Source organism: Phaeoacremonium minimum, assembly GCF_000392275.1.
Source record: "Phaeoacremonium minimum UCRPA7 unplaced genomic scaffold PA7_03_scaffold_435, whole genome shotgun sequence".
NCBI classification, from domain to species: Eukaryota; Fungi; Ascomycota; class Sordariomycetes; order Togniniales; family Togniniaceae; genus Phaeoacremonium; species Phaeoacremonium minimum.
The window spans coordinates 24,517-36,352 of record NW_006921337.1 but is presented as its reverse complement, the minus strand read 5'-3'; the positions used below and the strand labels follow the sequence as shown (position 1 = coordinate 36,352).

The window sequence follows — 11,836 nt, the reverse complement described above, 5'->3', positions numbered from 1 at the left end:
ATCAGGCCAAATCGCGTCACCCTCAACTATATGCAAGCCAACTCGGACCTCCTGAGCAACTTCCTCTTGCTAGGCTAGTAAGTCTTCGAGATTTCAGATAGATCCGTCTTGCAAGTTTTATTCTACCCCTTTCATACGAGCCTATAACTGGATATCCGTTATGGAACGCGATAGTCGATAGATATAAGTTTTTGGTTCGTTATGCTATCTTCAAGGCAATGCTTGGACTTCTAATGGTAGTACTGAGAATACAAGCTTTCATCCGGAATTTGTACAGAGAATGTTTTCTGGCCTCCTGTATACACTGTGAAGCCGGTTTATGCCAAGATCTGAGACTTGACCCATGTTTCTAGGCCCCCTTTGCGACGACCTCTTGGATATTTGGAGGCATTTCGCCAACTTTTTAAATCCATGTGGCGCCTCCCTCGCCCTGTCACGATGAGCTTACTCCTCCTAACCTCATAAACAAGTTTCCATCCCGTTCTTCTCGTCAACAAATTAGGCTCTGCATTGTCAAACGTCCCCCGCAGCCTCTACATCAACCTTGCGATCTCAAGATCTTGTAAAGCATTGCTGATACTGTTTCGGCGGACTTGCAGTGACAAGCATGTTGACTTGAGCTATCTTCTAGTCTGAAGCATCGCAAGTAGCATAGTCACTCAGAAGCTAGCCCAACACGACATCGTCGACAGGATGGCGTTGTGCGGAAGAGAGTCAACTGACTTCGCGATGCAAGAGCAGGCGTTGATATCAAAGTCGCATCTCGGTCCAGGACAATTTGTGGGGTACTGAGGTACCTAGGTAGCATGGTTCACAAACCATTTTTGATATTGGTGACGCGGGATTGGTTCCAGGGCTCTGGGGACAGCAATTGAACGCCAATTTACAGGTACAGTTTACAGGCACAATGCCACAGCGGCCACAGAGCTCAGTAAGGTGGGGCCGAGTGCACAGACCATTATGATGATGATGTAAAGTGCCTTAGGTAAGCGGCGAACTTGTCTCTGTGACTGACAGGTCTAGAAAGAATCGAACAATCTGAGATGCCGTGGGCAAACCCACACCAAGATCTTTAAGGCACCTAATACGCGAAACAGCAGCAGAACTCTCTTGAGTCTCTTAACTGTATTTTTCCCTTTCGGCACTATACTGCACTCGAGAAAACGAAGTACCGCTCCGAGACGGAGCCCGACGGAGCAGCCGTCGCAAGAATTGTCTAGCAAATCGGCATCAAATCCGAGCAAAGCGAGGTGCCTACTTACAAGTTCCCTTAGCCTTACAACCCTCGGTATCCTGGGACCTTAGGCTTGTCCATGCAAGTGCCTTATCCTTTAAAACCTGGCATGTCCTTCTAGCATATGTGTCGGGCCCGAAACCTGCGGCACCCGAAGCAACTCGGACCAAATACAGTAGGCGATGCAATGGTTTCGGGCTCTTTCGGGAGATTTCCAGACATGATCCCCTCACCCAGGTGGCCTTAAGGTCCGATGCGAGGCGTGAATCACCTTCGCAGGCTCGTAGCAGGGCTGGCGAAGGATGGAAATATTGTAGATGGCAATTTCTTTGGACGCTGCAGGTGCAGGTGCAGGTGCAGGTGCCGAAGCATCAGGCGATATCACGCCCGGAAGACCGGGAAGCCGTGGCCCCGTTGAGCCGTACAAGCCTCCAGCCTTCTGGACAGGCTGCTTATCTGATCTGGACAGATTGACGATGCCCCATGCAGTCGTCGTCATTTTAACACATGCAGCAAACGAGATAAGGCCAGCAGTCAGGCAAGCCAGGCAGCGACGGGGACGTGTAGCGCACCTGGCGACTGTCTCCTCTCATCAACTGTGCCGCCGAATATTCGGCGGTCCAAGCAAGCCTTACGGTGCGGTACCTTGGCCTGGGGGACGACCGGCACCGCGTGAGGGTGAGGTCATTGAGGCCATTCATCTTGCACACTGCCGTGCTGGTGCGATGTGCCGCGCGCGGGACGTCACCTGCTAGCCCAGGCCAGTGCCAGGTCCAGGTCCATGTCCATTTCCAGCACAATCCAGTCCAGTCCATCGTTCCCGGCGACTTTTTGATGGTGGGCAATGGGTATGAGTCGCGCTGGGTGTGCATAGCGCCCAGCCAGGAACCGTAAAGGGAATGTAATCCCTCCGGCGCCGAGCCAGTGACAGCACACCGGCGGAGTTGGACTTCAAAAGTCAATGAGCTCAGCCACAAGGAAATTTTCTTAGTGGTCGTCCGAACACATGGATCGCATGCCATGGCATGTGGTACTGGGTCCAGCTAGCTCCAGTCCCTGAGGGGTACTTTGGGTGCTGAGAGTTCACTGCACAGAGCAGAATGGTGCGGCCGGAAGGTTACCACCCAATGTAGATAGTATTCGTAGTACTCCTCAGCACGCATGCATGGAACATCATGGCTGGGTGAAGCTACGTTAGACAGATCTCTTGGGTTCGATCGGCAATGTGATCGTGTCTTCTTCTATTTGCTTGGATCCCGTTCCGCCAGGCTTCCGCCGTCTTGTCTTCTGGTCTTTCTGGTCTTCTTTGTCATCCTTCCCCCCCTACCTAACTTACTTACACCTAACACACACACTGTCGCGCGCGCGCAGACCACACACTTCAGGCAACGCGCATGCAAGCCTAGGCGGGCGGGCGTAGTCGCATACTGCACATCCATCCCTAAACCTAAAATCTACCTGCCCTACTAAACCCCCATTCATTCTTCACCCTCTTTCTAGCCCACTTCCGCAACCGCAAAACCTTCTTTCTCTTCCAGTTTTTCCGATCGTCTACTTCTTTGGCCGGCCCTGAATGGTCTTGAGCAGTTTACGCCCAGCCCGGGGACGGTAATGTCGATTCCGCGAACTCCGCTTCAAAAACCTCTCCCACTGTAGCCAGCAAGCCCACCATGGCTTCGTCCACGACGGGTAGTGTGTCTTCTCACGCTACCAACACCACCAGCAAAGCACCCCGCATACTTGCCTGTGTGCTGTGCCAGCATCGCAAGATCAAGTGCGACCGGCACTTCCCATGTGCCAATTGCGTAAAGGTATGTTAGGCATGTCTTTGTTGCGTTGCTGCGCCTATATGAAGAAGGCGGCAAGGCGCAACCTTGGAGTGGAATTGTACTGATAAGATCGCAAGGCCAACGTCACCTGTACCCCCAGTACCCCGGCTCCAGCGCGCAAGAGAAGGCGACCGAACCAAGATTTACAAGAGCGCCTTGCGCGATGTGAAGAGTTGTTGAAGGAATACGCAACTGCGAAACCTGAGACCCCGCCATCCCCCAAGCCGCTCCAAATCCCAGTCTTCGAGGACCCATATCTCAAATGGAATCCTGCGGGGAAGCTTGTCGTCGAGGACGGCTCAACCCGCTTCATGGACTCATTCATTCTTGGAACTATTTATGATGAAGTAAGTTGAAGAGTGTCACGAATTGCTGTCATTGTGTGACTGTATCTAACATTATTGCAATCATATAGTTGAAGGCTATGCGAGAGATTATCGATGATGACAATGATGACGAGCCAAGCTCAGACTACATGACGCCGGATGACAATTCCGACTTGATTATGGGAGGAGATTCGCCAGAAACTAATGTGGACGACCTACAACCCGATCCTGGTCACATCTTCCGTCTTTGGCAAATCTATCTTGATAGGGTGAACCCCTTAACCAAGATTATCCACGTGCCTACTCTTCAACCGTACTTTGTCGAAGCTACGAGTGGCACCCAGAGGTTACCCAAGAATGTTGAGGCTCTTCTCTTCTCTATTTACACTCTTGCCACCGTAGCCTTGTCCCCAGAAGAGTGCCAAGAAATGCTGGGCTATTCGAGAGAAAAGGCTCTTCACAGGTTTTCTACGGGCGTACGGCTCTCTCTAATCCGTATAGGATTTCTGAAATCGCACGATCTTTTCACGCTCCAGGCATTGGTGATCTACCTGGTGAGTCACATATCATTGGTTGACCCGAATTGCATTTATTGACACGTGGGCCAGATCTCTTTACAGGGGCGCTACAATCGCCATGCAGCGTGGATTCTGAATGGTATTGTTATCCGTGTTGCTCAGAAGATGGGTCTCCATCGCGACGGGGAGCTCCTTGGTCTATCGCCTTTCGAGACCGAGATGAGGAGGCGGCTCTGGTGGCAGATCATTATGGTTGATGCCAAGTATGCGATGCTTTCTGGCCTAAGCCACTCACTTCTACCGCGCAGCTGGGATACGAAGGAACCCAAGAATATCAATGATGTCGATCTATATCCTTCTGCAACAGAATCCATCGTCGACCGGGAGGGACCCACGGAAATGATTCTCGTCATGCTGACCTACAAGGTCGCCAAGTTCTTAGTCCAGAGCCCTGGTCTCGAGGCTCTGCTCCTCATGAATGAACTTGAAGCTTTGAAGGGTACAGACGGAGAACACAACGAGCGCATTCAGGAATACCGGCGTATCATCCAAGGCCTCGCGGCGGAGCTCGATGCTTTACTCGATCAGTATTGCGATCCGTCCGCGGGTGCTCTCCACGCCATGGCTAAGCAAATGAGGCATCACATTATCGACAAGCTCCTAGAACTGGTCGCTCCGGCGGGCCAACATATGGATTGGCACGACGAGGTCAACTCGCACAAGGACAACGCATTTAGGATTGCTGTGAATTCTGTTGAGCACGGCGTTGATCAGTACAAATCGGCACACCACCCGGGATTCGTCTGGTTCATGCGTCTACATTTCCAGCTCGATATATTTGTCTATATGGTTGGGCAACTATGTTTCCGCACTAGCGGCTCGCTCGTGGAGAAAGCATGGGAAACGATTGAAGACGTCTACACTTATCACTCCGAACTTTTTGATACGTCGCAGAAGTCGTACTCACATCTTGCAACATTCGTCCTCAAGGCATGGAAGAAACGAGAAGAAGTTCTTCGAAATCGGCTTGGGCAGGTTCCCGAAACACCTGCTTATATTCAGGCGTTGAGAAATAGCATGCCTCAAGACGACATGAAGAGCGAGGATTCGGGAAGCGATCTTGCCAGCCTCCGGCCGATGGATGCCACTGGCACCGATGCTAGCTTTGATCAGTTCGTCCCATATCTCGACTTCAACACGCTGGACTTCGACATGTGGGGCAACATGGTCCCCGCTACAGGCGCAGGTGTTCAAGGAATGGCTGCGCAGGCATTTCCCTTCGGGCCAGGGCCGCAACCAGAGTGGTGAAAGGAGTTTTGAGTCATTGTCTCCCTTCATGACAACCGTCCGACACTATGGAATGTGTCTTGTACTACTATGTATCTCCTCTCACGACAGACATCGCCTGAGTCTGCAAGGCGGTATGATGATATCACGATGTACGATACGGCGAGCGAGTTATATGGATTTGGAACTATGGGACTATAGAGCACCACAAGGCTGTGGTGCGCGGTAGGCGCATACGAGGAGGTACGTAAATCGTGAATTTAGAAAAATCAACACTTGTTCAACGAATGCTCCACGTCCTCGTGGTGACCCGTTCAGCCCTCCACCGGGATAGTCACGCAGTGACTCTGAGTCACCTCAATTGACGCCGCCGGCAGGAGAGATTGCTGACCCGATCCTGCAGACGCCAGAAAATGTGACGGCTAAAAGCGCCATCTTGCAAACACGGGAATTTGCCCGGACTTCGGCCATCTGATAAGGTCCAACCGAAAGCGTAAAACGAACGGGCAATTGACTCATAGGCGTCACATCAAATAGTGATTACGTCGACGGCACGAAAACCCACCCAGGCTGCAGCTTTTTCAGGGTCGTTTGAATCCCGACATGCCTTAACCCGACGTCAAAGGATGCAGCACTGATGCTCCCCTGCGAAACGATTCGACGGCCGAGCTCGAGAGCAATAGGCCGATCCGTCAGGTCGGTTGTCGCAGGCTATTTGTTCCGTGTAGGGTGCTGTGCCGTGTGGGGAGGGCTGCGCCGACCACTCAGGATGGCTGCTGGAAATGAGATCGGGGTCCGACAGAGCCCGACATCTAGAACAACAAGGCGGGCTTAACTAGTCCAGGCCGGGGCTCAAGTCCATGGAGGTAGAAGGAGGCTCGCTTTTTAAACCAAACTGTCGCCAGAGATGCCCTACAGTAGCATTTTTCTGCTGTCTGTCAATTTTGTCTTTCCCTATTATCTACTTTGGTGTGATCAGCGATGGAATTGGTGACTCGCTGTAATTTTTCCCGTCCAAACAAGCACCACTAATCGGCATCGATCTCATCCGCATATCACTTTCTCTTAATACCACAATCAGCTGCCCCGCGACACAAACAGGGCCAACCAGGCACCCGACCTCTAGCAAACCAGCATCCCAACTGGTCCATCACAGCGCTGTTAGCAAGATGGTGAAGAACTTTTTCAAGCGAGGCAAGAAAGAGGAGGCGGCGACCAATGTCGTTGCAGACGGATCGATCACGTCTGCGCCTCACCCAGACCCGAATGCGACCAAGGGCGAGAATGGTGCTGAGGCACAGCCAGAGGGGCTCGCGCCCACGAGAACAACGGCAACTGAGGATATCGTCTACCCATCTGGACTGAAACTGGCCCTTCTCATGACCTCCGTCTTCGTGAGCATGTTTTTGGTCGCCCTAGTATGTTGACCCTCCTCGTTGGGACAAAGAACTTCTCGTGAAGGCATAATGCAAAACTAACGTCCATTCTAGGATCGATTAATTATTTCTACTGCCATTCCTCAGATCACAGATGACTTCCACTCTGTCACGGACATTGGCTGGTACGGTAGCGCGTATCTGCTGGCTACCTGCGCCTTTCAGCTGCTCTTTGGCAAGCTCTACACGTTTTACAGTGTGAAGCTTGTGTTCTTGTCGACTGTCGCTTTGTTCGAAATTGGCTCTGCCATTTGTGGCGCCGCCCCGAATTCGATTGCATTTATTATAGGCCGGGCAATAGCGTAAGTATAGATTCCCGTCAAGAATCCCAGCCCAAGGATCGACCCCCTTCTCCCTGTCAGCACTCTATTCATCTTCAACCAGTTCACATCCAATCGAAAATCCTTGCTAATGAGAACTTAATAGCGGTGTTGGATCTGCTGGCATCTTCTCCGGTGCTGTAAGTCAATTATACGATTCAAGGCTCACGTCATTGGGTCTCAGGTCCCCATTCCCACATGGCGCCAAGCTTTGCGGCTATCCTTGGCAACGCTAATCAACATCGCTCTAGATTGTTATCATCGTCTATGCTGTCCCACTGCACAAACGTCCCTTGTTCCAGGGCATTTTTGGGGCCGTCTTTGGACTTGCATCGGTCATTGGTCCTCTTCTTGGAGGCGCTTTCACATCAAAAGTGACTTGGAGATGGTACTTAGGGCTCCTGTAATTGCTCCCAGCTCATCAGAACTAACATATTGCAGGTGTTTTTATATCAACTTGCCCTTCGGCGGGATTGCGATGCTTTTTATCGCCTTCCTCCTCCATATCCCTGATCGAGACACGACTCATCTTTCTGCCAAAGCGAAGCTGTCACAGCTCGATGCTGTGGGAACCTCCGTCTTCATCCCCGGTTCCGTTTGTCTGCTCCTTGCCCTCCAATGGGGAGGTCTTGAGTACTCTTGGAGCAACTGGCGCATCATTTTGCTCTTGGTGCTCGGCGGTGTGCTTCTCATTAGCTTCGTGCTAGTTCAGATCTTCATGCCCAATACGGCGACTGTCCCTTCTCGGATTTTCCTGCAGCGCAGTATTATGGCTGGCTTCTGGTCTACCCTTTGCATCGGGTCGCAGATGATGATCTTTGTTTACTATCTTCCCATCTGGTTCCAAGCCATTAAGGGTGTATCTGCTGTCGATTCCGGCATTAGACTGCTTCCTATGGTTCTACCGATGGTTGTGGCATCAATGGTTACTGGTGTCCTCGTCTCAAAAGTGGGCTATTACACGCCGTTCATGCAATTCGGCGTATGTCTGCTGTGCATCGGTGCTGGACTTTTGACAACACTCCAAGTCAATACCGGACAAGCGAAGTGGGTCGGATATCAGTTCATCTACGGCTTAGGTATGGGCTGCACATTCCAAGCCCCTAACCTGGCAGCTCAAACCGTCCTCCCAACGCGTGATGTCCCGATCGGCACCTCGCTTATGTTCTTTTCTCAATTGCTTGGCGGTGCTGTCTTCATTTCCGTCGGCCAGAACGTCTTGAACAACCGGTTGCTATCAGGATTGAAGGGTATTCCTGGACTCGATGCGTCATTCATTCTGAACAATGGCGCCACAACCATCACGAACCTCCCCGACTCAGTCAAGCCTCGCGTACTAGATGCTTACAACGAGGCGTTGCGAAGAGTCTTCCAGGTCGCCTTGATTCTGACCTGCCTAACAATCTTTGGCGCGCTCGCCCTCGAGTGGCGAAGCGTCAAGGAAAAGAAGAACAAGCAGGGCCATGCTGCTGAGGAGGGCACCGCCGCCGGCAAGGAATCGGAGCTCGAGACTGAGACCCAGGCGGGTCGCGAGACCGATCTCGAGGAGACAAAGGCGCAGTCTAAGACCGCTTCTCAGCGTTTATCTCAAGATGCCGAGAAGGAGGCCAGGCCTGTGTCAGCAAAATCTGATGACCAGACTGTCACTGGTGATCCAGAGAAGGAGTTGAAGGAGATGAAAGCATGATTTTGGTAGGCAGCATACCCCTCTCCGGTTCGAGCATATGTGAAAGGAGTACGTGTGTATTACTGTTTTTATGGTAAGGGATAGACGGCTGGGTCATGGCATGATGACAGAGGACAATCACAACTTGACTATAGATCAATGAGTATATAATCATCCATATCTATGTGCTTCGTGAGTGACTCACGTATTCTTGACGTCCATCATGAGCTCCATAGTCTGCAAACACCGATGTGACTGGCTAGATGGGTGCATCACAATCATACTAGCAAAAAATATAACTCTCTGCAGCTATATTGATGGTCGTGGCCACGAATTCCTTACAATGTCCGCAAAGTGCATTGCTTCGTCCTCTCAGTATCTGGAGACTTAAGCCTTCGCATCTCCCGCTTTAAACAAGGCCATTATCCCGCGAAACCAGACTCCGACTAGACAGCTCCAGGGACATTTCACTGTTCCATCCATCGAACACGAGCACTATGGGTACCACCGGAACGACCCTCGCCATCACATTTTCTGCCGTGCTTCTCGTGTGCCTCACCGCAGGCATCGTCACCTGTTGGCGCATGTCAGCTCAAAAGAAGCAGGACGCTCGTATCGAGGGCCGACGTGGCAACAACGAAGCAATGGAAAGCGCACATAGAAGAGCCCAGATCAATGGCACGGCAATTCCGATGATCAAGATCAACGCGCCAACACCGCCGCCTTCTCGCTGGGTTTAAGGATGAAATTGGCAGACGTTGTGTTATATAAACCTCGCTTTGACTGAAGCTTACCACTCGTCATGTTCTGCCGGTTCCCTCATTTTCATTCGGGTTTATCCTGATCTGTCTACCTACTCACGCAATGGCGGACGATGCCGGAAACAACATGTATGACATCGCAGGGTTGGTGCTGGCAAGCGTCATTGGGGTAGTATTCCTTGCAGCATCGATATACTGTGTCTATATTAGATACTCAAACTGGCGAGCGCGCGATTATGATGCGTGTGGACATGGTATGGACACTGCCAGGATATCTTTTCTTTGTTTCCACTATCGAGGTTAAGATGCTAACAGAGATATCAGCGCCAGGAAAACAACACGGCTCGCAATCATAATGGCTCAGGAGTTCTTAGCTTCTGGGCAAGTATGGATATGACAGATCTATACACTATCATGAGCGACGTGCCTGTAAAATTGGAGAGTGTAGCTATATCCAAAAGTTGCCAGTCCTATGAACTTGTCTTTGGAGGAAAAATGACGTGTAGTTGTCCATACTCCGAATAGAGTTTTAAATCGCAATATCGACATGTTCACGACTAATTTTCGTGGTTCTTGAGTCTGACAGCTTATATAGGGATGAAAAGATCCGTGTCACTTTACGTTTAAATGATACAATTTCAAAAGCATCCTGACAATATATGCTGCTAATCCTCCGTAGTTTACTGAGAAGATGTATCAAGAAAACGTCACAAACATCGTTGTGTTGCCCCGATACATCATTCATCAAACCGTCTTCCAGTAGACTAGTAACGGTGAAGAGCCTCTGCAACCCCCGAATCGTTCTAAACCACCTATTATTGTCGGACATATGATTGCCATTAGCGGACCATTCTTGCTATCTTGGTATCTTGAACGCGTTGGAGAATAGAGACGATCATGCGCAGCGGAAAGTGAGTCCAGTCTGCATCCTCTAGCCGCAAGCCCCCAAAACAATCCATGGAGACAACGAGCCCTTGCAAGAATGCTGGCCAGGATTTTGAGGTCGCTCAGGTATCACCAAATCCTAGGAATGCGAAAGGATTCTTGCAAAGGATGCCAACACGTATGTATATCTGGATCTGGATAGCCGGTGCAGCCATCATAGTTGCTGTAATTGTTTTAGTCCTGAGAGGGTGCGTTTGCTGTGTCAGGCATTACAGCAGACAGCGTGGTCGACCACGGTCTTCGACAGGCTCAGCGATATAGATCTTCCTCTGCAACGAATGGTGTTATGTTATCATCTCTTCGGTACGCATTTACAACCCTTGTCCCTGAACACATCACCTGTGATCTTCATTGAACAGCGTTAAGTGCTAAGTCTGAGATTACTTTCAATCGTATCGTAACTGCACCAGTATCTGTCATAAACTCAACATATAAAGGACCTACAGAACGTACTAGTGTCAAGTTGTGTGGAGAACTTTTGTCAATAAAATTCCGACACTCGGCTATAACGATCACGGCCAGGAACAAAATGGATATTGCGATAGTCTTTATTATTGTCTTTGTGATCTTCGTCATATTGATGGTCGCCATACTCGTTTGGAGGGAATCCTTGAGGTCGCAGTTCAAAGCCGCGAGCGAGTCCTCTTATTTCATCAGACGCAGATAAGGTCCGCGACTCAAGTGTGTTATCTGGCAGGAGCCTTTTAAATTAATTTAACAATTTGTTTCTTTAAAGATTTGCTTGCACTGTGAAAAACTCAACCGACAATACAGTGTTAGCCTTTCGAAGAAGATGTAAATACTTGTGGTTATTCAAGTTCTCCTACCTAGTCCTAATTTCCACACCCCATCTCCTTTTATGGGTACTTAACGGTTTCAACCCACAGTGGCTAGATTTATAGATCACATTTCTTTCACTTGGTCTTAATAACACTTGTCACTTCCAATGCTGGAATCATCCCTGTCGTGAAGTGCGTATTCTAATCAAACGACCACAGACGCTGAGCTGTAAGATACTGACTCAATCATACGGGAATTTGGCAAGCATTGCTCTCTAGGTATTGAGTATATAAAGGCTATAACGTTCAATGAGTAATCTACATTCTCTTCTCTCTCTAATTCGAAATAGATATAATAGCTCAAGAATATCAAATAGAGGCAAGATGGAGGATTACATGATCGCCCTGCTCGTTCTCATCGCCCTAGTTGCAGCAGGTCTTTTATTTCTCTGCATGTCTGGGGTGCAAAAATGGGCGCATGTTGCAAGGCCCTGTTCGCCATACGTGCCGATCCGAGATCGCGTGCAAGGCATAGGCGGCGCAATGCCCCTGACGAGATTTCTCACTCTTGAACAGGCCTTACATTCATCAACTTGGGAATGCCCAATTCTGCTGGTCAAGCCATAGGTGTGTTCACTATAAAGGAGAAAACCCATATATATAGAACTATAATCGCTTGAATACGCACACGTTATCCACCATGATCTCGACGTATCTTCTCTGGGGGACCAGGCA

General features: G+C 50.0%; 2 protein-coding genes across 2 annotated transcripts; both read left to right on the top strand.

The window, feature by feature from the left end:
• Window positions 1–2,904: 2,904 nt before the first annotated feature.
• UCRPA7_5783 (putative fungal specific transcription factor domain-containing protein) lies at window positions 2,905–5,215 on the top strand (the record flags this gene model as incomplete). The annotated part of the gene is made up of 4 exons (XM_007918327.1): window positions 2,905–3,045; window positions 3,141–3,410; window positions 3,479–3,943; window positions 3,998–5,215. 4 exons carry the CDS (start codon window positions 2,905–2,907, stop codon window positions 5,213–5,215), a joined length of 2,094 nt encoding a protein of 697 aa, XP_007916518.1.
• Window positions 5,216–6,363: 1,148 nt separating this feature from the next.
• UCRPA7_5782 (putative mfs aflatoxin efflux protein) lies at window positions 6,364–8,637 on the top strand (the record flags this gene model as incomplete). Its single annotated transcript, XM_007918326.1, has 5 exons — window positions 6,364–6,612; window positions 6,685–6,932; window positions 7,057–7,090; window positions 7,202–7,338; window positions 7,392–8,637. 5 exons carry the CDS (start codon window positions 6,364–6,366, stop codon window positions 8,635–8,637), a joined length of 1,914 nt encoding a protein of 637 aa, XP_007916517.1.
• Between the last annotated feature and the right edge of the window lie 3,199 nt (window positions 8,638–11,836).